The sequence below is a fragment of the Oreochromis aureus genome, linkage group 14 (assembly GCF_013358895.1).
Source record: "Oreochromis aureus strain Israel breed Guangdong linkage group 14, ZZ_aureus, whole genome shotgun sequence".
Lineage (NCBI taxonomy): Eukaryota > Metazoa > Chordata > Actinopteri > Cichliformes > Cichlidae > Oreochromis > Oreochromis aureus.
The window spans coordinates 8,052,465-8,078,631 of record NC_052955.1 but is presented as its reverse complement, the minus strand read 5'-3'; the positions used below and the strand labels follow the sequence as shown (position 1 = coordinate 8,078,631).

At 38.8% G+C, this 26,167-nt stretch overlaps 1 protein-coding gene across 1 annotated transcript in view; it reads left to right on the top strand.

Annotated features, from left to right (window-relative positions):
- The window catches only part of tenm4 (teneurin transmembrane protein 4), a 154,429-nt gene that overhangs the window by 113,218 nt on the left and 15,044 nt on the right, over positions 1-26,167 (top strand). Inside the window, 9 exon segments of the mRNA XM_039597960.1 lie at positions 876-1,143; positions 1,246-1,389; positions 5,018-5,267; positions 9,245-9,393; positions 9,396-9,452; positions 10,780-10,940; positions 15,025-15,902; positions 20,448-20,620; positions 23,523-23,758. Coding sequence (XP_039453894.1) covers positions 876-1,143; positions 1,246-1,389; positions 5,018-5,267; positions 9,245-9,393; positions 9,396-9,452; positions 10,780-10,940; positions 15,025-15,902; positions 20,448-20,620; positions 23,523-23,758 — 2,316 coding nt within the window.

The window sequence follows — 26,167 nt, the reverse complement described above, 5'->3', positions numbered from 1 at the left end:
CATATCAGGGAATTTAGTCTGAGTTGAGTTTATTTATAGTCGCTTTGTCTTTGCTGCTCCGTGTACAGGGACATCATCCCATTTACAGTTGTAAAAAGGAATCCTGATAAGTCAACCATGAATAGCTGCACTGTTTGAATAATTTAAAAAAACACACATAAAAGTCACCTGACCTAAGTCAGTTAAAGTACCTATTTTGATTAGTACTCTGAATCTTGTTTTGTACTATGGAAAGAGGCGATTCAATTATAGAAGACAGGAATTGGTTAACCAAACTACTGCTGTCGACCCTTGATCTTCAGTGCGAACACTGTACAGTCTATGAATGCTGACCCACTGTTGTTACAGGTCTGACCTCAGCTGAAATTTCTAAAGGCAACAGCATCTTACTAAGCTAACTTTTATTATTCTATATATTATTGGACTTGGCAGCCTCTGAGCCCAAGAGCACACAGGTTACGCAACTGCGATATGGATTTCAGAGAAAAGACTACTATCCTAATGGAGGACTTGCTATTATGAAATCAATTATGGAAAATTCTCATTGGAATACATAATGAAGAAATTCTTCATCCTATGCCATGTAATGCATGAGCATAATTGTCCTCTAATTAGTGTTTCGAATCTCCCTTGGGTCCATAGATGCGGTTGGAGGCAAGGCTAAAAAAAAATATGTAACAAAGGCTGCAGTGGCCATTGACCAACAGACTGACAAACTGATATTTTGTGTAAAACAAGAACAGCAAAAAAAAAAAAAAAATAGCGGAACATTATTAACTCAAATGTGAGGACGTAAAATAGAATTTATAACATGTCAGCTACTGTCAGGATCGATGCTTTTCTATATTTAATAAGCTTTGTTTTTCTGTTCATAGTCTCTGGAGGAAGAAGTAGCTATACCTGGAACAGAAATGAAACTCGGCTATTTAAGCAGCAGGACCCCAGGTTACAAGTCAGTGCTAAGGGTTATTCTCACCCACTCCTTAATCCCTTTTAACCTGATGAAAGTTCACCTCATGGTAGCTGTGGAAGGCAGGCTTTTCAGAAAGTGGTTTCCTGCAGCCCCAAATCTCTCATACGACTTTGTGTGGGACAAGACAGATGTCTACAGCCAGAAGGTCTATGGCTTGTCCGAAGCTTTTGGTAAGCGATGACAAAAATAAGTTTTGATTATACTGCATGATTTTCTTTTATCCAGAGAACACACATTTTTTTTACTATTTTCATCTTTGTTTTGTTCCATAGTTTCAGTTGGTTTTGAATATGAGTCATGCCCAGACCTTATTCTATGGGAGAAGAGGACCGCTGTTCTTCAGGGCTACGAAACCATTGCCTCAAAACTGGGAGGGTGGACGATAGACAAGCACCATGCTTTAAATATCCAGAGTGGTGAGTCAGCCAGTTGTTCCTATTCATTTTTCCTTTTTTTTAATAACTTCTCTTTTTAAAAGACTTGTTTTGGGGCATTTCATCTTTATTTTGGACAGTAACATACTATATAAGCCCTTGGACAATAACAGAGTACAGTAGATGAAGATGAAAAGAACTACACGGAGAAAACGGCCTGCACTTGCTTTTGGCATATCGATCGCCTGCTAAGCCAGTGAGATATACCAGCACCCTATCAACAGCTTCTTTATTAAACTATCCCTTCAAAATATAACTTTATCCCACAACATATCTTAATTTTAAGAAGATGTACCTGGATCACGATTTATTGGTTCATTGTGGGGGTTTGTGCGTTAATCTCAATCTCTTAATCTTGTTTCTTTTGTAAGTGGGTTAGGGCTATTTTTATTTTGGTTCCTTGAGTTCTGCGTTATTTAACCTCTGCTAACTCCTTGTTTTAGTATATTGTTTGGAGTTCTGAGCTCTTGTTCATCTTCAGGTGTTTTCTGTTTGATTTTATTGTATAGTTTGTCCTTGTTTATTCACTTGAGGGTTCAAACTTTTTGTGCTCTTGTATTTTAAACCTTTAAGTTCTTGTCAAGTTTGAGTTCTAGTCACTGTTTATGGAGTGTGTTATTTTGTTGTACTTTTCCCTGTTTTACTTTGGAAGTTAGTCTCCTGTGCTTAGTTTTATTTCGTCTTGATTGTCTACACCTGTGTCTAGTTCGCCCCAGCTGTCTCCACTTCCTGAATCACCCCCATGTGTACCAATAATCCTGCCTTCCCCCTCAGTCTTTGTTGCAGTGTCTGTTAAGCTCCTCTAGTGTTTTTTTCTCCCCCCTCCATGGTCTCCCGGGTTTGTTTGGATTTTCTTGGCTTCTTATTTTTGGACTTTGTTTTGGACTCTGTTTTTGAACTCTGCAACTGGCACACCTTCTGTTTAAACAGTCTGCATCCCGATTCTCCTCTGGGTCCTTGAACCTGTGTCCATGACAGGCTGTGTTAATTTTTTTGTATTTGGTTCACCCATACTGTACACAGGCCTCTTAGAATACTGATTTAGTTGGATGATATATTGTCCCAGATATAACTGCGATAAATGATTATTGTTGATATAAACAGTTTATGCCACAAATAATATATTAATAATAGCACAGCAATGCAAGTGCATCCTTCAAAGGCTGTTAAGATTTTAATGTTTAATAATATTCAGACAGCTGGAGTCCTAAAATGAATATTCTAAAATATACATATATCAACAAATAACAATATCCTCTCTTCTTTTGTTTTTTGCTGTCACTTGGTATATGTCTGTGTGGGAGAGCCTCCACATGGTGAAACTCCCAACACAATGAACAGAGCAGAAGACAGAAACAAGACGAACAGAAATGACAGAGAAATATGTCTTGGATTTTTGTTCTTTTGACTTAGCTGCTTTTAAAAAAACAAAACAAGACATCTAAGTGTTGTGATGGTAGTAAAAGCATAGGGTCACATTGGCAAAAATGTTGCCCATTTAAAAATAGTACATTTTGTACAAAAGTGTATATTTTAGGTTTGCCTGTCCTTTTTACATCCTGAATGTGCCAAAAAGAGTAGATAAGAAGAAGTGCCGCAGGTTCCACCATGTGCTTTAGACGACGCTTTTAATGTAACATAAAACTGTCCTCCCTGCCTGTAGCATTTTTAGGCTTTATTCCATTCAGCAGTGTCATGTAGCCCTTGATAGATCTCACTTTTTATTCCCTCCATCCCTTTTTAGGTGAGGGAGGTCAATTTTCTTATTGCCATCAAATAACTCCTAAAAGGCAGTAGTAGAAATAACTTTGTGCAGCACCTGTCACTAGCTAGGCTTCAGTGTCTGTTTGTGTCTGGGAGGACTCATCAGAGGAGATGAAGCATACTTGAAAAGTGCTCACGAAGGTGGCATTTTGATCTGTCACGCTAAACCTGCTGAGCCTGAAAGTGGAGTCCAGACGAAGGCGAGAACTGCCCTCACCACCAGCACTGCCAGTTCCTCCAGTCACCCCCTCTTTTGGCACCTTCATGTCTTGTTCATGCCCAGCATTTTTAGAATCATCCCTAATTTAATTGCTATCAGGCTGCTACTCCCAGCAGCAGCAGTCCCTAAGATTAAATCACGTCCCAGGAAGGGGATGCTTGGCTGATCTCTTCTGATAGACCAAATGTTGTGCTGCTCAAAGATCTCAGGTCACTAAGTACCATCAGATGCAGCAAAACTAAGACAGGCATGCAGATGCTGAATTTCAAATATGATTACATTGATTGGGCAGCAGCAACATCTTTACATTTACATATTTGACAATTTTCCAAGAGCAGATTGGCAACACTAATGTTAAAAAAAAAGTGTGCATGCAAGTCCATATCTGAATGCTTGCACATCTGCTATATTCTTATTGATTTAATTTTGTTTGCCGCAAAGCTGGTGAAGATAGAAAAACAGGTAAAAAAAAAACAACCAAATATATATATTTGTTTTCTTTTGGGTTTTCTTGTTTGGATTTCTTTTCTTTTTTGTGATTGTGCCTGTGTGATAATTTTCTCGCTCCAAGAGATTATGCTTGTGCCAAGGGTTTCTTGGTTCCTATTTCGCTGTGAAATTGTGCCCGTGTTTTCATCCACCAAGACGACCTCTTATTGCAATCCCAGGCACTCAGTGCAATTTTCATGGCTCTAGTTAATAGAGGTACACACACAGTCCTATTTAAAATCACATCAAATGCTTATCTGTGTATTGACTTACACTTTCCCTTAAATCCTTCATCCAATATAGCTTTTAAACTGCATTAAGCTACCTTGAACCACTATTGAGACAGGAACTCAAAGAGTTAGAGCAGTGGAACAGGCTCGGCTCACCAAATTCCCATTGGTATCACGTTAGCATAAGCAAACTGCTTATCCATCAAGCAGAAACATGAAAGCATTCAGTACGAATCCCATTTTAATCCACTTGTTCACTGAACTTCATTACACTCACATCAAGCAGCTTGAGGACCTTAATTGATCAATTAAATTTTATGACATGGAATTTTCAAAATTATTTATATGAACTTCTGTGCTGCTCAACGCCAGATTGGAAATCTATTCTCTATAGATTCTCTGTTCATCTGCAGATTACTGGAGGTGTGTTGGAATGTGTCTTGACATTTTTTTTTATTCAGATAAAACTTTACTTCATAGGTGAGTACAAAGGTGGTTTAATAAATTTGTTAAGCACTGTACAGAAATAATGCTAAGTTAAAGTTAAATTGAGATATGTCAAAAGTATAATGACAAGACATTTTTTTTAGTTTTGTAGCTGTTGATACAGACTAACATGTTTGGTTGGGATGGGTTTGTACACATCATTTCTCAGGGTTCTTTCCAACATATAAATTTAACTTAAATCTGGCAGTTTGTTATAGCTGGGGGAAAAAAGTTTCAATACGTTCCCCTGGCTTTTTTGGAAACACTGCTTTCAATGATGATTGAAAAAAAGCTGATTTAACTTAACCTCTAACCAAAATTGCAAAATATTTCCCACTAACAGCTGGCCACGCTGCTTTGTGCTCACCCCCGTCGTTCTCCTCAACCTAAATAAGCTGTTTCTTTTCTGTACCCTCATCAGGTATTCTTCACATGGGCAATGGAGAGAACGTCTTCATCTCCCAGCAGCCTCCTGTAATCGGCAGCGTGATGGGGAATGGGCGGAGGCGCAGCATCTCCTGCCCTAGCTGTAATGGCCTTGCTGACGGAAACAAGCTGATGGCCCCTGTTGCTCTGGCTTGTGGCTCAGATGGAAGTCTGTACGTGGGTGACTTCAACTATGTGAGGAGGATTTTCACCACAGGGAATGTCACCAGCGTCCTGGAGCTCAGGTAACGGAAGAGTAGCCTACTTACTTTCGCTCAGGACCATGAGCTCAGATGGGCTTGTATACAGGTCATAAACCACAGAGGTCGATCGAGATAGACAGAAATGCCCTAAAGGCAAAGAATTGATGGTTCTGCCTCTCTGATTCACCTGTATCAGCTGGAGTTTGGATCTCATAAGGGACGTAGAGGATGTAATAAGGTCTTAACAGAAAATGTTAAGGAAAGATAAATTTCCTAATGCTCCCAAGGAGAAGGTTGAGTCAATTAAAAAACTTAAAATTAAAATATTGTTTATTCATGCTTCTCTTTTGATTAAGTATGCCTACTACTTTTTAATACCATCTACTATCAACTAACACTTTCTTTCCTTTCTCTTCCTTTCTCATTTCTGCTTCTTTTGGTAAACTTTCACAGAAATAAAGACTTCAGGCATAGGTAAGCCACACAGTATTTGCTAATTTTAAAAAAAGGGTACAGCCCAGTCACCAAATTAATTTAAAAATTATATTTATCTTAAAGTTTGAGATATTGGTCTTTTTACACATTTTACAAAGGCCAAACCAAGAGATATTTTTGATACTTCAAAAATATCTCTTGTTGACAACAGCTGTCTATATCAGCTGTTGTCAGTACAGCAGGTACCATTCTGTCAATATTAGAGTGAATGGTAAAAATTAAATGAGCTGAGTGATTATCGTTTTATACAATGTTTGCATTTTGCAGCTGCATTTGTTTTAATCTTCAGGGGAACATCTTCTCGCTCCCTCTCATTCTCTCCAAAAACACCTGGAAAATGCTAGCCGTATCCTACAATCTTGGTCTTTGCTCTTCCTGTGTTTTGTCTTGGATCTTTTTTCCCTTTTCCTTTTTCTGAAAACATTCAAAAGATCTTTTCACTCAAGAAACAATTCAAAATATGGTTCATTGTCATTTGTTCTGAAAGATTTGTTTGGATTAAGTTTGCTTAATTTCTAGGCTTTCTCCTTAGTTTTTCTAAAATGAAATCATTTGGGAGAATTCAAGTTGTTAAAGAAGTGGGCGGCTGGGTGGGTGAGCATGCAACAGTATGAGTGTAGAAGCCCAGGTTCAAGTCAAACCCTTGTCCATTTGCCACATATCTTCCCCTTTTCTACTTTCCTTTTCTACTTTCCTGTGTATCTTCAGTGCTCCACTAACCAAGGCAAAAGTGCACCTCAAAAAAATCATTAGCATTTCAGTATGGGACAGTTTATTGTATACACGATTCGCAAACCTACATAATACCAGACGAACCTTGTGTAATGGATCATTTGCAGTTTTTGACGGTGTTAGAGAATCTTTAATGTAATTTCATAAGCGTAAAGAGAATATGTGCTATAAATATATATCCCTATTTATATAACATATATTATAAAAGACAAGCTAACAGTAGTGCATGTTACAGGCAAATGATTGCAGGATTAAACAGAATATAATGTCTCATTTGGTGTGCGTACCTAGCTACAGTAGCTGATTCTGCTAAAATGGCAACTCAGTGTTGATTTTATCACTGGCTTAAGATACAGAGACTTTATTTTCCATGGCAGGTGGTGGCAAGGGAAATCTCTGTGTGCTGTCTTTAGATACTGTGTCTCAGGCAAAGGGCTATTGATTGATTTTCTATCACAGGGTCATGACTTTAGCTGGGGAACAGTTAGTCAACTTGTGGATGAAAAGCCTTGTGATGCTGGTCACTGGCCTCTGTTTCCAAGAGGATGAACATACTAACAAAAAACTCAGAATCCCTCTCTCTTGCTTTTTTCTGTATCTGTCTTTTTCTAAGTCTTCTGCATAACAGAAATATTACTTTTATTATGCTGCTGTACATTAACTTAGACATCGCATAGATGCACATGCTTTCTTTGCTAGAACAAGACACATCAGAGCCCTGTCCCTCAGTACACCAAACACATTTGCATATTGAAAAGGAGATTTGTCCAGGAAAACACAGCATGTGTCTGTATAAAATGGGCGGCTGCCTCCTGTTCATGTGTGAGCTAGCGATAGGAGTGGGAGGTGGGTGATGTTACTGCAGTGTTCATTGACCCCCTACTAAGGATGTCCCAATCCGCTCCAACCATTGCCACGACGCCATGCCGCAAAATCCAATTATCTTCTACAAACTAGATGTTGTCAGTGAATATAGATGGGGTATATGGCCATAGCTCAAGGTCAGAGAATAACACCTCATAGTTTCAAACACTATGGGGGACCAACACTGTTTTACATGCACCTAGGAGCTGATAAGGTATCAGCTGATTGCACATGGCAGATAGAATGCAAAGCCAGTCATTGAGATTTGCCACTGACCTACTCTCAGATAGGAGTCGTTTCTCTAAGCCAGCCAATTGTACCTGGAGTATACTGAAGAGCATCATATCAGTCAACTAGGTCAGCGGGCAGTTTGTGACATGTGTGCCTGAGGTTTGCTGCAAAGCCCTGTCATCACTGATTCATTGAAGGTCAATTGTCACCTAAAATTATGTACTGGAGACGACAATTCCACACACCCACTTGTCTTTCTTCTTGTTGTGTTTTAAAAATGTACGCTTTGGCACTGTCACGCTGACCATAAGCCCTAAAAGAACCCTGAAGGTTATAGTTGAAATACTGTCTTAATCCACTTTGAATGATGTCCTGCTGACAGGGTTTTCCATAATGCTTATCATGTCTGGCAGAACTGTGCTGTGTCCTGCTCTGATAAGTCTGGTCATCTTTAAGGTGGCAGCAAACTCATTGCTAAGCTGGTTATGTGTTTCTTTGTTTTGTTTTTCTCCTAAATTAGTAGTAGAATTAGTCAACAGACAGTTAAAATGTGACTTTTTAATATTTATTTTTTTTATTTTGATGTAAGCTTTTAATTTAACTTTCAGTTTTCTGGATTAGTCAGATTTTTTTTTCATACATTTTTTGACATGAACTAACAAAAAAAATGTGTCAGTCAGCACTTGAAAAGAAAAGACCTTTAACCTCAGTAACATCATGTTTATGGAAGCAGAGCCAAGGCTGTAAAATCACTTTAAAATAACACGGTTTAAGAAGTTTCTAGCATCTGGTGTGTGCATAGTAAAATGTAATTGGTCTTGCTTCCAATCTCCCATGCTTTGATTTATCACCATGAGTTTATGTTTATAGTAAGCAGAAGTGTAATTTTAATGGAAATATTATTCTTTGTCATCCTAATTTGTACTACTGTAGATTTGTCTACAGCTATCTGTGTTTTCTGTCACCTATCCTGACTGGAGTACATCAGTAGGTTGTATGCATCCTGCCGCAGCAGGATTGGTTATATTTGGTTCTATTGTCTGTCTGTCAGGTTGGGCAACCTCCTGTGGATATGTTTGTATGGATGTGAAGGATGGCATTGTTGACTTGGCTGGGATTTTAATAGGATATTTTTCTGTGCTAGAATATCAGCCTGATGGATGCATAATGTGTTTGGATCTCTAGTTCAGTCATGCATATATGTTTGTATTTTTAAAAAGTTCCAAGTAAAATAAAAATTATTTGTATCGTTTTCAGCTTATATCAAAGGAATTTCTTGGGTCATAAATATTAGCACCGCTCCACCCTCATTTCTCTACTACATTACTATTTCTTCAATAATATTGTGCACTATTACACACACACTCACACACTGTATTTAAAGGTCGACACAGACATATAGATGTAGGTACACTGGTACTTTCACTCCCTTTTCGAAACACGCTTTTCTTACTAAGCTGACTGCGTGAGTCCTAAGCCGCATTATTATGTCATGTTTAATCTCATTTTTATTTTACCATGTTTAATCTCATTCTGTTTTCTTTGTCCTGGGTATAAACTGTAATTGTGCCCAATTGACTCTCTAAATGGCTTTTGAATCCATTTTAATTGTATTACACAATGTTTCTTATTGAAAGAGCTGTAGCCCTTCCAGCTTTATTGACTTGAGCCTCTTCCTCTCTTTTCCCTCCACTCAGCAACAGCCCTGCACATAAGTACTACCTGGCCACCAGTCCAGTGAACAACGCCGTGTACCTTTCAGACACCAGCAGCAGGAAAGTGTTCAAGGTTAAATCGCTGAATGTTGTGAAAGATGTGGCCAAGAATCTGGAGCTGGTGGCAGGCACTGGTGTCTCCCATATGGCAGGCATGGAGGAAAGGCTGTTGAGGCCACCAATGTCTCCCATGTTATTAAAATGGATATAGTTTCAAGTCAGTTGTCAGTTTTGGGAAGTAGAGTGGATCAATATACATACATATATAATATATATGTTGATGCCACTATGTATATATATAACCCCAGAGGTATTATATATGTATATATATGGATATATATATATATATATATATATATATATATATATATATATATATATATATATATATATATATATATATATATATATTTATATATAATGTATATATATATATATATATATATATATATATATATCAATATATATATATATATATATATATATATATATATATATATGTATATATATATATATGTATATATATATATATATATATATATGTATATATATATGTATATATATATGTGTATATATATATATATATATATATATATATATATATACATATATACATGTATATATGTATATATATATATATATATATATATATATATATATATATATATATATATATATATATATAATATATATATATATATATATATATATATATATATATATATATATACATATATACATGTATAGCAAAGATACTGCCCGGCACCATCCAGCTCCCCGGATTCTGGTAGAGGACCCGAACTTGAAGGATAAAAAGACTGCCCTCATCCAATTCATGTATATATAAATACAAATTATATGTATCTATTGTGAAATGATGCTTTTGCCTTCAGCTGTAACCCCAAATGTGCAGCTAACTAGCTAGTTATTTTTAACAGCATGTCTTTCTGTGGGTTTCCGGGATCTTCTTTTTTGTGTTCCATATGGGTATGAAGCATTAGTCATTCAATCACATGCTTATTCTTTGTCCTCTACTGTGATGACATTATGAGTCATATTTGCTGAAAGAGCCCCTGTGAAATGTGCATATCTATAGCCGTGCTTTGCATTGAAAAATAGAACGGTTTGCTCTAACTACTGAAAATATGAGGTCCATATTTTTTTCAATAATATTTGTCAGACTTCAGAGTAGTAGAAAGATACAGAGACTTGCTAGGCTTACTAAGCTTCATTGTTGTTTGAGGCTGATAGCGAGAGGGAAAGACACTGATGAAGTTTTCACCATAATTGAATCAATACTTACAATACTCATCTATTTTGATGTTTCTATTGTTCTTCTTTATTGATTAAAAAATCAATCCTACCATTAATTTTCATTGTCATGATTAGTCTTTCATTTTATTGCAGTGAACTGTCCTTAATTGTGATTTGGTTGGGCTCTGTGCTCACATTAAGTCACAGATAAACAGAATAATTTAAGGATATTTCCCTCTTCTTCTCATTGTGTGACTTTTTATCTGCAGGCATTACCGTGGATAAGTACGGCGTAATCTTCTTTGTGGATGGGACCATGATTCGCAGGATTGATCAGAATGGTATCATCTCCACTCTTCTGGGATTCAATGACCTGACCTCTGCTCGACCTCTCAGCTGTGATGCTGTGATGGACATCTCTCAGGTATGACCTCTTTGGAACTGTGCACTGACGTGTGCTTTCCTCTCTCTCAACCTACATCTGTCACCTTGAATGACCCTTGTTTTCAGGGTGCTTACACCTCCACATCAGCTGGTATTTCTGCAGCTTGATCCTCCAAGCCTGCGTCTAGTACTGTAGGCCTTGGTTTAGATTTGGTATATATCCACAAGACTGTCTAAAAGGTTCAAGATGATCTTTTTTTCCTGTGTGCAGTTTATTTCAGCAAAGTTTTGGTCCTATGATTCATCATAAATGATAAAATACTTCAGGTCAGTTTAGATATTTTTTTGACTCACAGGAGGAAATTCATTTTGCAGCAAGATGAAAAAAATATGTAAATAGGACAAGAAAACATTTTAGACTCTGTAGTTAATCAAGAGCCAGTTTCAGGGAAACATCAGTTTATTGCTTGGGGAAACACTGAAAACTTTTACTGCACCTATTGTTTTTTCTACAAAACTTGCCTTTCTGACCTGAGAGGTCAATTCTATTAACCTAAGGATTATCTTTTAAGATTCAATTACATAGTTTTCACTGGTGCTGTAGGATTATGAACTTGAGAAAGCAATACACAATCAAAGCAGTGCAAGCCTGGTGAAAGTTAAAATCACCTCACAGATACAAATAAAAACTGAAAATGAGCAGTTAATTGGGCTCAGTCCAGGCTTGGGCCTTCCAAAGTATCAGGACCATGCTGAAACCAGAAGTAGCACTGTGGTTTTTGTAGCTCCGATTTGCTAAATGCAGAGTGCCAGTGACCTACAGCTGTAGGGGAATGAAAAGAATGACCTTTAACCTCAGTGGCTTTGACTTCATGCACAGATCTTCACTCTGACGCACATGAACACATGTGCACACACACTACGCAGAACGCATCCCCCAGGCAAGGACACTGCACTGAGGTCACTCTCTGGCTCACTGACTTCCCATTTGGAGGTGACAAGACAGACTTTTAGCATACATAGCTGTTTTTGCCTCCTTGACAGTCCTACCCAGTAGTAAATAAAATCCCCTTCAAAATTTATCTTTTTTTTAATTTTAATTTTTATATGCCAGCGACATGATTCATAACTGTTTCAGTTTTACTTCCGTGAATTGAGCAATTTGAGGCTTGGTTATTGGACTTGATTGAGGTCCAAGCCCAGCTCAGTATGCATGCAATCATTTGTTTCTTTCCTCTTCGTGTATTTTGTTGAGTATGGATGCAGGATACAGGTCTTGAGGGGTCCTCTTCTGCTTTCTGTGGGAAGCTTTCTGTGTGTGAATGATGTATTCAGTAGAGGAAGCAAAGCCTCCAGCTGCCCATTTGCAGCCCCAGGGGAACTTCATCCCCCCTCCTGACCTCCGCTTGCTGCTCCTTTACCTCGTCACACACACAAGTGCCTATGGATGCTCACCATCCCAGTTCCACAAACACGAGGACACAGGCAGACTGACTGCAGTTCTACAATGATGACAAATCACACAAGCATTGCCAGAGACACTCAGACAGTAAAAAGCATCCATTAAAAATTCATCCAGAGCACATAGCTTCCTTCTTCAAACACTCCCCAACCCCTCACTTAGAACCTGACTTTCTCTGGAGAAGGCTCATCACAGTGGTCATTACTTTTGCTTTACCACACCTGGCACACCAAGGCAAGAAATAACATTAGATTTCTCTCTCTCCTCTGATGAGGTCGTTGTTATCTTACTTTGCCATCTGTGCAGTGAGCAAGCTACAGCTAAATTCTCTCTTAATTCAGTATATACCTCTGTAACCTTTTTATTATTAAGCAAAATGACAATATTTTGACCTCATATATGTTTTTTCTTTCTACCAAGGCCTTGGGTCGTTCCTGTCTTAGAAGTATCTTCCATTTTCCTTGCATTTTTTTTTCTTTAAAGTCTTGGAAAATTTCGCTGCATTCCCCGCTGAGCTTAAATGCAGGAAAATCATGTCTTAAAACAAGATCACTCAAACATATTTCAGGGGTGTTAGCAGCTTCAGAAAGCTTTATCTAGACTATGACTGTGACATTCAATTCAAATCTGAGAGGGACTTCAAATAATGACATATTACTCTTCTTGAGGCAGGCATCATGCTGTTACTAGCAAAGAGTGCAGAGATTACTAATGGAACATGTCATTATAATTCTTAATACAAGTTCTATTTCATTTAAAATAGTTTGATGTTGTGTTGGTGCAAATTTACGGCTTGCTTTCTCAGCTGTTGAGCATGTTTTGGTTTTTTTCCTGTTAGCGGCTTTGTCTAGCAGGCGCTTCTGACAGCATCCCCACTGTATAAAAGGGAGGGTATGATCTGGTTACAGCATATGGGACAGCAGCTCGGGAAATATCCCCTCATCAGTCAGAGTGGCGTGAAAACCTCCTTACAGGCAGCTCCCAGGAGCCACTCCACACTTGGCTCATGAAATATTTAACCAGCAGTGTTGACAAGAAATAGGTTTTAAGAAATTGAAAGTCTACCCTTCATTATCCAAGTAAATGCATTTTCTGCTTACTGAGCGATGACATGTATCCACTAGTCTCCTGTTTGTCGTATGTAGCCAAAAGATACATCCCGTTATATAAAGCTCTTCCATTATGTGGCAGATGATGGGAGGTTTATAGGATGTGAGGTGTGTAATGCTCAAATCTGTTTTTCAATTACAGGTGGGCAGGTGCCCCACTTTTAAAAAGACGTGCCTTCAGGAATATGAAGAGAGCCAAAAGTTTAGAATCATTCAAATCATTATCGCCACAGAATGTCACTGTTTCAGTGTTAACTTTTAAATTAGAACATTAGGAATATGTGCAGATAACAAGGAAGGAAAATGCAAAATATATCTAATGATCTTCAACGTGAAAGCTTTCTGAATTCTATTTTGTGTATTTTGTTCTGTGTAATCCACATTTAAAAAGAAAAAGTGAATTATAGGCCCCACTGTTTTTATATTTCTAGAAATTCTCAGAAACCTGTTTTGTTTTTTTTAATTGCAAACCTGTTTTTTTATTGCAATGCACTGTTTGATCCCAGAGAGCTGGAGAAAGCCTACTATGTGGCCAAAGTGTGTCCATACATAATACACTCAAAATGTTTCATTGTGTCTTTTAGCTGTCTACTTACTTAACCTAATAATATATTAATATGGTAGTCAGTAATTTTAGCTCATGACTAAGTACTGTGTACTTGGGTGTTTTAACAGTATCCATTGCAGAAATAAAAATATATGCAATTTCTAGCTCTTTATTGCTAATTATTAAGACTTGATAACTTTCTTCCTGTTTCTACTTTCTAGTTTTCTTCCTTAGTCTCTAAGACAAAGTGACCAAACAAAAGAAAGGGTCCTCTGTGTAAAATCTTACCTTAAATCTGAGTCTGTCTTTGTATTTTGGTCCAGGTTTTAATCAGTTTCCTTTGTTGGAACTCCAAGGCTTCTATTGAAATATTGCACTTCATATTATGTTTCTAAGAGATCCCACTGGGATCATAAGTGAGAGGGAGACCAGTAAATTGGATGAAGCCAATCATTCCAATTTGTTAAAAGCCTGATACATTGTTAGCAGAACAATAAGTCATAATTTAGGAGGCCAGAGACAGGCTAGGCTTTCATTTGGTAAGTGTGCTCCAGTTTCTTTTCAAGGACTCATGCAATCTCTTGTCATTACAAAATTAATAACCCAAAGCAAGGAAAAACAGAGACTTGGGTGAAGGATGCAGAAGCCTTGTCCTTAAGTGTTCACAGTTCTCATGAACCATCGCAGTGTGCTCTTTTCAGTTAATCTTATCATTTGTATGATCTCTTCTCACACTGCCCTTCTTCACCACTGTTGTTATCATCTGCAATCTGAAAAATCATCTTTTTGTGTATCACCTTTTAAAAGTACATCAGCTATTTTCCTCCTCATCAGATAATAAATTGTTTAAAAATGTTTTTACTTACAGCTTAAGCTATGAAATAATCACGTTTTTTCCCTATGAGGCGCTTTTCCACTTAGAAATTGAAAACCGTGTAGATCGATAAAAGTATGCTATATGTCTTTGTGACCTAAGGATTATATTTTTGTGTCTTTGTCCTCATAGGTGCGCCTTGAGTGGCCTACAGACTTGGCAGTGAACCCAATGGACAACTCCCTATATGTTCTGGACAACAACGTAGTACTCCAGATCTCTGAAAACCACCAAGTCCGTATTGTAGCAGGCCGTCCTATGCACTGTCAAGTGCCTGGGATTGACCATTTCCTCTTGAGCAAAGTTGCCATCCATGCCACCCTCGAGTCAGCTAATGCCCTAGCTGTGTCCCACAATGGTGTTTTGTACATTGCTGAGTCAGATGAAAAGAAAATAAACCGAGTCAGACAGGTGTCCACAAATGGAGAGATCTCCTTGGTTGCAGGGGCACCAAGTGGCTGTGACTGCAAGAACGATGCCAACTGCGATTGTTACTCTGGAGATGAAGGCTATGCCAAAGATGCTAAACTGAATGCACCATCTTCTCTGGCAGTATGTCCAGATGGAGATCTTTACATTGCAGATCTGGGCAACATCCGTATACGCTACGTTCGCAAAAACAAGCCTTTTCTGAATCCCCTCAGTATGTATGAGGTGTCCTCTCCCATTAATGATGAACTCTATCTGTTTGACTCCAATGGCAGCCACATTTTTACACAAAGTCTGACTACAGGAGACTATCTCTACAATTTGACATACACGGGATCGGGAGATCTGAGCAGCATTACTGATAAGAACAAAAACACAGTGATGATCAGAAGAGACACAACAGGAATGCCCCTGTGGCTAATGGTCCCTGATGGACAGACCTTCTGGTTCACCATAGGCACTAACAGTGCCCTTAAAACTGTTGCTGCCCAGGGTCAAGAGCTAGCTGTAATGACCTACCATGGAAGCTCGGGACTGCTAGCAACTAAGACAAACGAAAATGGATGGACAACATTCTTTGAGTAAGTAATATTAAGAAACACCTTTATAATCATTATACTTAAAAGTCTGGATCCAATTTGAGCTGATAACCGCATCAAAGCAAAGAGGCTTAAAGATCTGTGTAATCTGTTAATTCAGATATGCAGATTGGACAGTTTTGTTTAGGTTTTTTTTTTTCCTGGAGAATCTGAACTAAGAGCCCTGAATTCATTATATCACTGAATGCTTTAGTGAATGAATGTTTGCAGTCGAAGAGCTCCTTGGCATGTGAGTTTAGTATTTTGGCATATGAGTTCACTTCTTATGGCTGGATGTCTATGTCACTCAGAATACAAGACCTGTGGAAGGATGGGTGTAATCCTATTTGCTGTTATCATACCAAATAGGATTACTGGATGATATGTTACTCATCTGTGCCCTTGCTTGCAGACTGCAGATCATCACTTGTTTGGAGTTGTTGGGTACAGGAACAACATGTATCTATTGAGTAGTACAAAATTTATATTCATATGACTGGGATGAGCCCCAGAAATATAAGCATAGTTGAATAGCCAAAGATATTAATTAATTCAGGCAAAGCATACCTTGTGAGGAAACGACGGAAAACACTCCCACAGTTTAGGATTTCATGTTCTTGTGACTTGCATGAAGCAATCTGTCCCTTAGCTTAATGTACCAGGGGATAGTATGCTAACTGGATGTCATTCCAAAAAGTGTGATTAAGCAGATTGGCTGGTCAGACATCTGTTACACCTCGCTGGAGGAATATAACTCTGACACATAATCAGACGCTCTGTTTAATATGAGCAGACATTTATCACCTGTGTTTGATTTGGTTGTCATCTGAGATGGTTGCACTGAAAAAAAAAAAGTGCAAAAGTGCAATGAAAACAGCTCTAATGCAGCCATGCATAGGCGTTTCTCGAGGTAGACTGAATTGCCTGAGGCTCAGACAAATTTAGTGGGTGTTTGGAATTCTGAATGATTTCTCTATGACTTTCTGTAAAATGGCTTCTTTTATTTTTTAGGTTCTAACATACTCATTTTCTAATATCTAAAGAGAAAGCAGAAATTGACACACCTGACTTATAGTAAAATAATGAATGTTTAGGTGTTATTTAGGTCAGCAGTCCCCAACCCCCGGGCCACGGACCGGAGTCGTTTGGTACCAGGCCGCGAGAGTTGAGGCTATGGTGTGAAATTTATGGTTTTCAGGTCTTTTATAGCTAACTCGGTTTCCCTGGGTCTTTTCCTGTGTTGTAGTTGTGTGTCTTATTTTGAAAGAAATATTTACGCGTTACCATAGTGACCAGAGGGCATTAAGGGGCAGAGAGGAGGATGTTACTCTCAATGTTGTTGGCGCATTTCAGGAGGACGCTGCTAATAAAGTTACACAATTACACAGTGAATTCACGTTTTTTTTATATTTACAAAATACCACAGTTTTTGTCTTGGTTGTATCATTTTATTTTGTTGCATTTATCCGTGACACCTTAAAGGCCAGTCCGTGAAAATATTGTCTGACATTAAACCGGTCCATGGCGCAAAAAAAGGTTGGGGACCGCTGATTTAGGTGATAAAACCTATCGTTCATGCACTGCATTGTTAATTTACTGTGGTAAATAATAATACAATATTTTCTACAGGCAGAAGATATTCTGAGTGATTACCTTTGTCTTATGATGATGACAGTGATCTGTGATAGGATGACAGTGCTCCACTCCATAAGGCATGTGAGGCCACTGAGGGGTTTGAGCAGCAAGAGCATTTTATGATTCATATAATAATCATATGGCATTTGCAATCACCAGATCACAGCCTAGTTGAACACATTTTACAGCTTCTGGCAACACATAGTGGCCCACCGCCTTCATAAGACACTTTGTGATGTTGGTAGAGTAAAACAAAATTGTTATACATGTCAAAATACTTTGGATAAAATGAAGTCCATGTATTATTTCATTTCCTGTCTTTCCCTTTCAAATTAAGCAATGAAGCTTTGTATTTACCTACAAGCAAATCATTTGATCCATGCTTTATTTACACCCAATAAACAGGGTTTTGTTTTTCTTGAATAATTAGCTTTAAAGGTCATTTCACCACCTGAGGGTCAAAACCGTAATTTGCTACCATCAGAACCTCTATTTATCTCTGCCCACCAAAGTGCACTGCTAATCATTTCACCCATATTAATTAATGTGTACTTACATTCCATGCTTCGTGGATCAAAATTAATTTGAATGAACGAAGGAAAAAAAAAACAATAGATTGACTAGAGAACAAAAGACATCTGCCACACTGTCTTTCTGTTGTAACCCCTGGAAACCACATTTGTACGACAGTTACTGCACACACAAACGGTCTGCCGGCCTTAAATTTATGTTGTAATGATAAGTGCTTCTGCTTAAGGGTTATTCTAAATCATGATGAATTATAAAACACCTAAATATTCTTTTATCATTTATTTAAGATGGTAGAAGAATTTGTGTTTGGCAAAAAAATGTGCCTTAGCCACTGGGCTTTAGTTATATCAGTAAGTTATCAGTCACATGTGCTCAGAAATTCTCAGGCAGCAAGACTAATTGAAAATATGAGTGGAAGTTAGGTATGCTGGGGGTGATGCTGATATGAAGTGTTCAGCCTATTGTTGGGGCCCAGCGTGAAAGGTCATAGAGCTAGCATGTGACACAGAGGTGATGCGATCCGAATAGACTTGTGGCCAACCAGAGGGAAACTGCTCCTGTCCTTCTGCTGAGCACCCTGCCCCTGTGTGCCCCTCTTGTCGAAAGAAAGCAAAGTAATAGGCAGCTGAGCTGAAGCAGGCCAAAACCATTAGAGCTCAGCGGTGGAGCTCAAGGAATGGAACTAGCTTAAGGCCCTAATTGAGACATAGAGAGTTTGGGTCAGTGATCAAGCTGGGGCTTGTAGTGTTGCTCTAGAATGAGATTTCTGTCTTGTGGACTGAGTCTTTTGTGCAGAGGTGAAGGCAAACAGGAACACTTTGTCAAATAAATGGAACCATTAAAAGTAGTATGGTGCAGATAACTTGCAGTGCTTTCACTGCAAAAACTTTTGATTGCATGATGGACACAGGGAGAATTTCTTGCTGATAATATATGAGCAGTATCAAAAGAAATCAAAGGCTTAGATATAAATTACTCTGCTATTTAGTATTTCCTGAAGTGGAAGACTTGGCTTGAAATGTATCTATGAATCCCAGTCCCTAGTACAGTTGAGATCAGATAGCATTTATCTCTGGGAGATGATTCCTCTCCCACTCTTCCTTTCCATATTGGATATTTGAGATGGCAGCGCTGAGGAAATATCTGTAAACCAGCACCCGCCATCTCATTTATTAGAGGCTTTATTATGGCAGGCAGCAACATCGAAGAGGCTTTCCAATCTGTATTCAATGTGCAGATAAAAGTCTTCTTTCTAAGTAATGTACCGTTCACTCGCTCCAATTCTGGAACACTGAAAATCTGAAAGATTTAAAATTGTTCTATGCTGATGTGCTCTCTGAGCAAAATGAAACAATCTGGCCACTCATGTTCCTGTATGTGATGAACTGACTGATCTATAAGCTAGGGAGATGCTGCATCTCTCGAAGGATTCACACCTGAGCGCTCCTATTTCATAGACTGTATAATGAGATTAGGCAATATCGCTAATCTTTTAAGCTAATAAGCAGTTTTCCAAATGTAAAAAAGGTGTTTGCTTTCTCATCTTAATCATTTTTTTAATCTATTGCACATTTATAGTATATTTTGCCTTCCCACTGTTGCTAAGTGCTCGCTCAAAGGGGCTTATTTGATTGTTGGGGTTTTCTCCTTATTATTGTAGGGTCTTTTCCTTACTATACAAAGTGCCTTGAGGTAACTACTGATGTGATATGATGCTATAAATAGAATAGAATTGAAGTTAATACTTTTTTTAAGTTACAGTGAGAAGTATTGATATTAATGCCCCATTCACATTTTGTTGAAAGGACTAGAAAAGGACAAAGCTGCTTAGTTTGTTGGTACACCCACTCCTTGTTTGTGAATAGAAAATTGCAGGAGATATTTTGCGCTTTTTCAAAAGCTATGCTGATTGTGCTTCGATGATTAAAGATGATAGCTCTGAAATCCCATGTATTACCTCAGGTTGCCAGCACTGATGGATTTGCTGCTGTGTTTACTGCCTGTGTTGACACATTGCTTCAATTTGTGACAACACGGAGGAAATATCGGACTCTGCGGAAAGTTTCCAATCCCTACCTATAATTACCATTAGCAGAGTTTATGCTAGAACACTTACAGAGAACAACTCATAATCACTGCTTATCTGGAATGACACAGCAACTCATTAGTCACATTTATGTACCTACAATCATTTATGCATACCTGACTGGCATTGATGATCATGATTGCTTCTTTATGATTTAACAAACCTCAACAAGGCTTAGTAAATTTTTAATACCACAGCACTGTTTATGTTTCAGGCATAGTGCCTGTTTATCCGTGTTTTCAGATGGCACGGTCCTCTTTGCCTTCTTTGGTTCACATCAACATATTTCTTTGTAGGTATGACAGCTATGGGCGTCTGACTAACATCACCTACCCCACGGGCCGAGTGAGCAGCTACCGTACAGACGCAGACAGCTCGGTCCGCATCCAGACAGAGGGCTCCAACAAAGAAGATATCACCGTCACCACTAACCTGTCAGCTTCTGGCACCTTCTACACACTTATGCAGGGTGAGTCTCTTTTACGGTGGCCGTAAGTAGAGCGGTTTCTTTTTTTAGGGTTTGTTCTGCGAGGTGAAGTCCCAAAAGCTTTAACTTTGCTTATGTCCCTGATATTAATTTATACAGCTGGGACTAGGTACTGTTAGTATTTTTAAGAAAATCTTTCTCATCTGCATATATTCTGACTTCCGTTACCTTATGTTCTAGTATTTTATTAATCAACAGTGTATCCCCTTTATCTGTACATATAGCACTCGAGGTTGTAAATAGATTTTAATACTTACCTTATTTTTGTGAAGGTGTTGCATTCTCCTGATTTAAAAAGAATGTATTGTAGGGGGCAGTCGCTCAGAAGCCCTAAGGGAAACTGGTGCAAGCTAAGGGACTAGACAAAGAGCATTTTAGAGGTCTCTGTGGACTGTCACTTCAGGATAAGACCTTCTTTGAGCTCAAGCTGCCTGGATGGGAGCTCACAGGCACTTTCTGGCTCAACCCGGTGCAGCTCAGCCTCACTGAATATTTTGGGTTGCCACTCTGTAGCCGAATGAGAGTTTAAAAAGGGAAAAAAAAGGTTTTTATATATAAATAGTGTTTAACAAATGCATAGTTCAGTGATCTGGACATACACAGACATATGTGCATATAATATAAATATTTAGTAAGCATGTTGCATTAAATTAATTGATTTAATATATGTATTGATTTTGTGCTGTGTTCCTTTTTCCTCTTATTGTGATGATTCATGCCAACTACTTACTTTTGAATTTAAAATTGTAACATGACTTTCGATAGATGTGCATAGGTTTTGACTTTGTTAAATATATTTTCTTTTTGATTTGGGCGGTGCAAATCACATTTGCCTTTATCTTTTGACACTAAGGCCGAGGCAGGTGTCTCGGATACAGATGTGAATAAAAAGCAACACTTCCTGGATTGCTCCAAACATGATCTTTTAAATCCTATCTGTGGGTTTGAAGACATCATGTCTCATGCTTAGTTGTGTTAATATCACTCACAGAGGTGCTTCTCTGTTTTTAATAACATGTGTAGTGCAGCTTCCACTTCACAGAAATGAAACAAATATTGATTTTTCTGTCAAAAAAAATAAACGATAAAACACAGTGCCGGTGGTCCATACAAGATCCTCAAGGTTTAAAAAAAATTCCTGAGAAAGATTCATGAAGAGGCTGTTTTTTGAACACATCTAGGTGTTTTGGTATCTGTCTGATATCTATCTGATATTATCTTCACTAAATCTGGAGCAACTTTTAATTTATTAAAGATGGGCTACGCACACACCCTTCTACTTTCTGTTTCTGAGCATATCCCCTCTTAGACTACTGACTGCAAAGCTGTGTCTGAAACAGGAGATGACAATCTCTGGTTTCTCACTTTTGTTTAACGGAGTGGCCACCTCCATGTTGTGACCTTGTCTTAGGCATCTGCCTGTGAGGAAAGTGGCGCCAGGAAATCTGCTGTTAATTAATTCACTATTGTCTGCTTTGTTAGCTGGCAACTGGGTGATCACATAGCATATGACTGTGCTGCCTTCGAGTTTCTTTCCTGCTCATTTGGCTGTTTTTTTCCCCTCTGCTCAGCAAGCACCATCACAGTTTTGTGAAACAGATTACTTTTAAGATTTAAGGGATTAAGGGCAGAAGCTTTATAGCTAGAAGAATAATCAGGTGTATTACAAGATAATAAAATATATCCAAATAATAAAAAGTTGCAATTATCTGCTTTTAAAGCTTAAAGATACTGTACATAGAATGCTATTTATAGGAGAAAAATGCAAGTCTGTTTTACATATAAGCCACTGTGTAGAGGATATGAGCTATTAGGAAATTATAGCAAACCACGTTGTTATGGTTTGCTGTATTTCATGACAGCCAGTATTTTTCCCCCTTCTATTGCTGAACTGAATGTGTGTACTACTTTTGCAGCATTTCGAGTTTTGTTTGGTCTCTGAGGCCTCTTTTAGGTAGGGTCTGCCCCAGTAGTCTTTGGTCAACCCCTAAAGTGTCCGTATGATGTAGAGAGGCAAGGGCCAGTACAAGGTCAGTCATGCCTCTGTTTCTCTTGTCGCAACAGCACAACACATCCTGTGGTGCTTTGTGAAAAAGAAAAAGATTAAAAAAAAACTGCCTTTCCCCGCACGTTGTGTTTATTGTTGTTCTGCGTCCACAGCGAAGAAATTGTCACAGCCACTTGAACATGACACATGAACGCAAGGAAATTGCAGCGTATGAGTTCGTTTTTTCTGTTAAATGAAGTCAAGTAACTAATGTGCTGGATGACAAACCATTATTTTTCTATTGTTCATATCGAGAATCACATTCATCCTGGTCCCTGTCAGTCTACTGACAGGAGGCAAGAAGGACACATTCTCTGAATGTATATGAGATGCTCAGTGGAAACATTAGTCATTGGTCTGGAGCTGGAACACAGGCTGCCGTCACCTAGGGACAGTAACAGACAGGCTCAGATTTATCCCTTGTGGGTGAGTGCACACGTGTGAGTGTGTGTGTGCGTGTGTGCACACAAGCGCGCGTGCGTGTGTCTCACCCTGCCTTCTCTGTGGCCACAGGCAAGCCAGCAGCTTTTGATAGTTTTCATTCCTCCATATCCTCCAGGCTGCTGCAACAGCTGTAAAACTTTGCTTTACTGGCACTGTGAAACCTCTCACTATTGATCTTTGTTGTCAGAGACCCACTGCGTTATTGCAGTGGTTCTGTTAAATACTGCTGCTAAAGGATTTCTTTTTGCTGAGCAGCCATTTCAGGTCATTATGTTTGCGCCTCACTGACATGGATATTAGATTTAGTCCTCTTGCTTTAGTTACAAGAAGCTATGATTGTTGCTTGCCTTCTAATCATACTCGTTTTCCTCCATCCCATCTCTCCGTCCTTAGATCAAGTTCGGAACAGCTACTTCATTGGTTTGGACGGTTCGCTGCGTCTAGTTTTGGCCAATGGTATGGAGGTGTCGCTGTATACTGAACCCCACCTGCTGGCTGGTACGGTCAACCCCACAGTCAGCAAGAGGAACGTGACCCTGGCTATCGACAACGGCCTTAACCTGGTGGAGTGGAGACAGAGGAAGGAGCAGGCACGAGGCCAAGTTACTGTGTATGGACGCAGATTAAGGGTAAGCATGCTGTCTTGCCAAGAGACACTCATGGTTTTATGCAAGGTTTTTCATCAAAGGCTAAATGTCTAATGTCTTATTTCATATTTTCTCAAATTATCAGCTACAGTCCATACTACAGTAGTTATTCTACTGCTTCAAATAGTGCAGTGTTTATGCCGAAAAACTACAAACTCCAGAAAAGAATCCAAATTCTCCACAAGAAATAAAAATGTAGCTGCAGATCTAATGGTGTCAGGTTCATTGTGAACTTTTTCCTGTAGAAGCTGCAAATCAAAAGCTCAGTTGTTTGTTGTGCACAAGTTAAGTTGGCTGCATGAGAATACAATGACATGTCAAATTATTATAGTAAATAATTAATAAAGCTCTGTTTTGAGCTCTGTCTCACAGCTATAAATCAGTTAATCATAGGCCATCAGACTCATGGATGTATTACTCAGATTTGACTTTCTGGAACATATGGTATCTTCTCACCCATAGCTGTAGAAGCCCACCCACGCACACAATCTGGTACATTTTTTGTAGGCTAATTTTGATCTGAATTTGACATAAGTAGATTAAATAAAGTGAATTCAGTCAGTGTATAGACCCTAACAGAGCAGTACAGTGATCGCAAAAACAAAGTCCTGGGTTTGAATCTACTGGCTGGCCTTTCTGTTTTGAATTTACATGTTCTCCCTTTACCTGCATGGCTTCTTTCTCTGTACTTCCCACAGTCCAAAGTCCATGTGAATTGTTCTGTCTCTCTCGCTTTGCCTTAGATCTGTGATAAATTGGCTGTCCGTCCACAGCAGGGGTCGGCAACCCGCGGCTCCGGAGCCGCATGCGGCTCTTTAGTCCTTATAGTGCGGCTCCGCGTGGTTTGGGAAAATAAATTAGAAGTATTTAGCTGAAGTGTGTTTTAGGTGACTATTATGTGCATAATTATTAGGCAACGTTCAAAAATTGGAATATATACCCATTTCAATTATTTATTTTACCAGTGAAACCAATATAACATCTCCACATTACAAATATACATTTCAAACATTCAAAAACAAAAAAAAAAAATCAGCGACCAATATAGCCACCTTTCATTTATCGAGGACACTCAAAAGCCTGCCATCCATGGATTCTGATCAGTGTTTTGATCTGTTCACCATCAACATTATGCAGCAGCAACCACACCCTCCCAGACACTGTTCAGAGAGGTATGTTTTCTCTCCTTGTAAATCTCACATTTGATGATGGACCACAGGTTCTCAATGGGGTTCAGACCAGGTGAACAAGGAGGCCATGTCATTAGTTTTTCTTGTCTTTATTGAGCACTTTCTCAATGTTCCCTAGCCACGCTGTGGAGTACTTGCGCACTGATGGAGCATTGTCCTGCATGAAAATCATGTTTTTCTTGAAGGATGCAAACTTAACCTGTACCACTGCTTGAAGAAGGTGTCTTCCAGAAACTGGCAGTAGGACTGGGAGTTGAGCTTGACTCCATCCTCAACCCGAAAAGGCCCCACAAGCTCATCTTTCCCATACCAGCCAAAACCAGTACTCCACCTCCACCTTGCTGGCGCCTGAGTCGGACTGGAGCTCTGTGCCCTTTACCAATCCAGCCACGGGCCCATCCATCTGATGCCCATCAAGACTCACTCTCATTTCATCAGTCCATAAAGATGTAGAAGAATCAGTCTTGAGATATTTCTTGGCCCAGTCTTGGACGTTTATACCTTGTTTTTTGTTCAGTGGTGGTCATCTTTCAGCCTTTATGATACCTTGGCCATGTTCTGAGTATTGCACACCTTGTGCTTTATATTTACTCCAGTGATGTTGCAGCGGCGAAATATGGCCAAACTGGTGGCAAGTCCGCATCTTGGCAGCTGCAAACTTGACTTTTCTCAGTTCATGGGCAGTTATTTTGCGCCTTGGTTTTTCCACACGCTTGATGCGACCCTGTTGACTATTTTGAATGAAACGCTTGATTGTTCGATGATCACGCTTTTGAAGCTTTGCAATTTTAAGACTGCTGCATCCCTCTGCAAGATATCTCACTATTTTCACTTTTCTGAGCCTGTCAAGTCCTTCTTTTGACCCATTTTGCCAAAGGAAAGGAAGTTGCCTAGGAATTATGCATCTCCTGATATAGGGTGTTGATGTCATTAGACCACACCCTTCTCATTATCAGAGAGTGCACATCACCTAATATGCTTAATTGGTAGTAGGCTTTGTGGCATACAGCTTGAGTAAGACAACTGATGCATGAATAGTTGATGTGGACAAAATACTCATTTGCCTAATAATTGCAAAAATCTTTGTTGTTTATTTATGTTAGTTACTTTTTTTAACTCGTAGTTCTAAATTGATTGCCCATTATTGTGATATTGAAATATAAAATAAAATTATATTCTATTATTTTTCATCGCTCAAAAT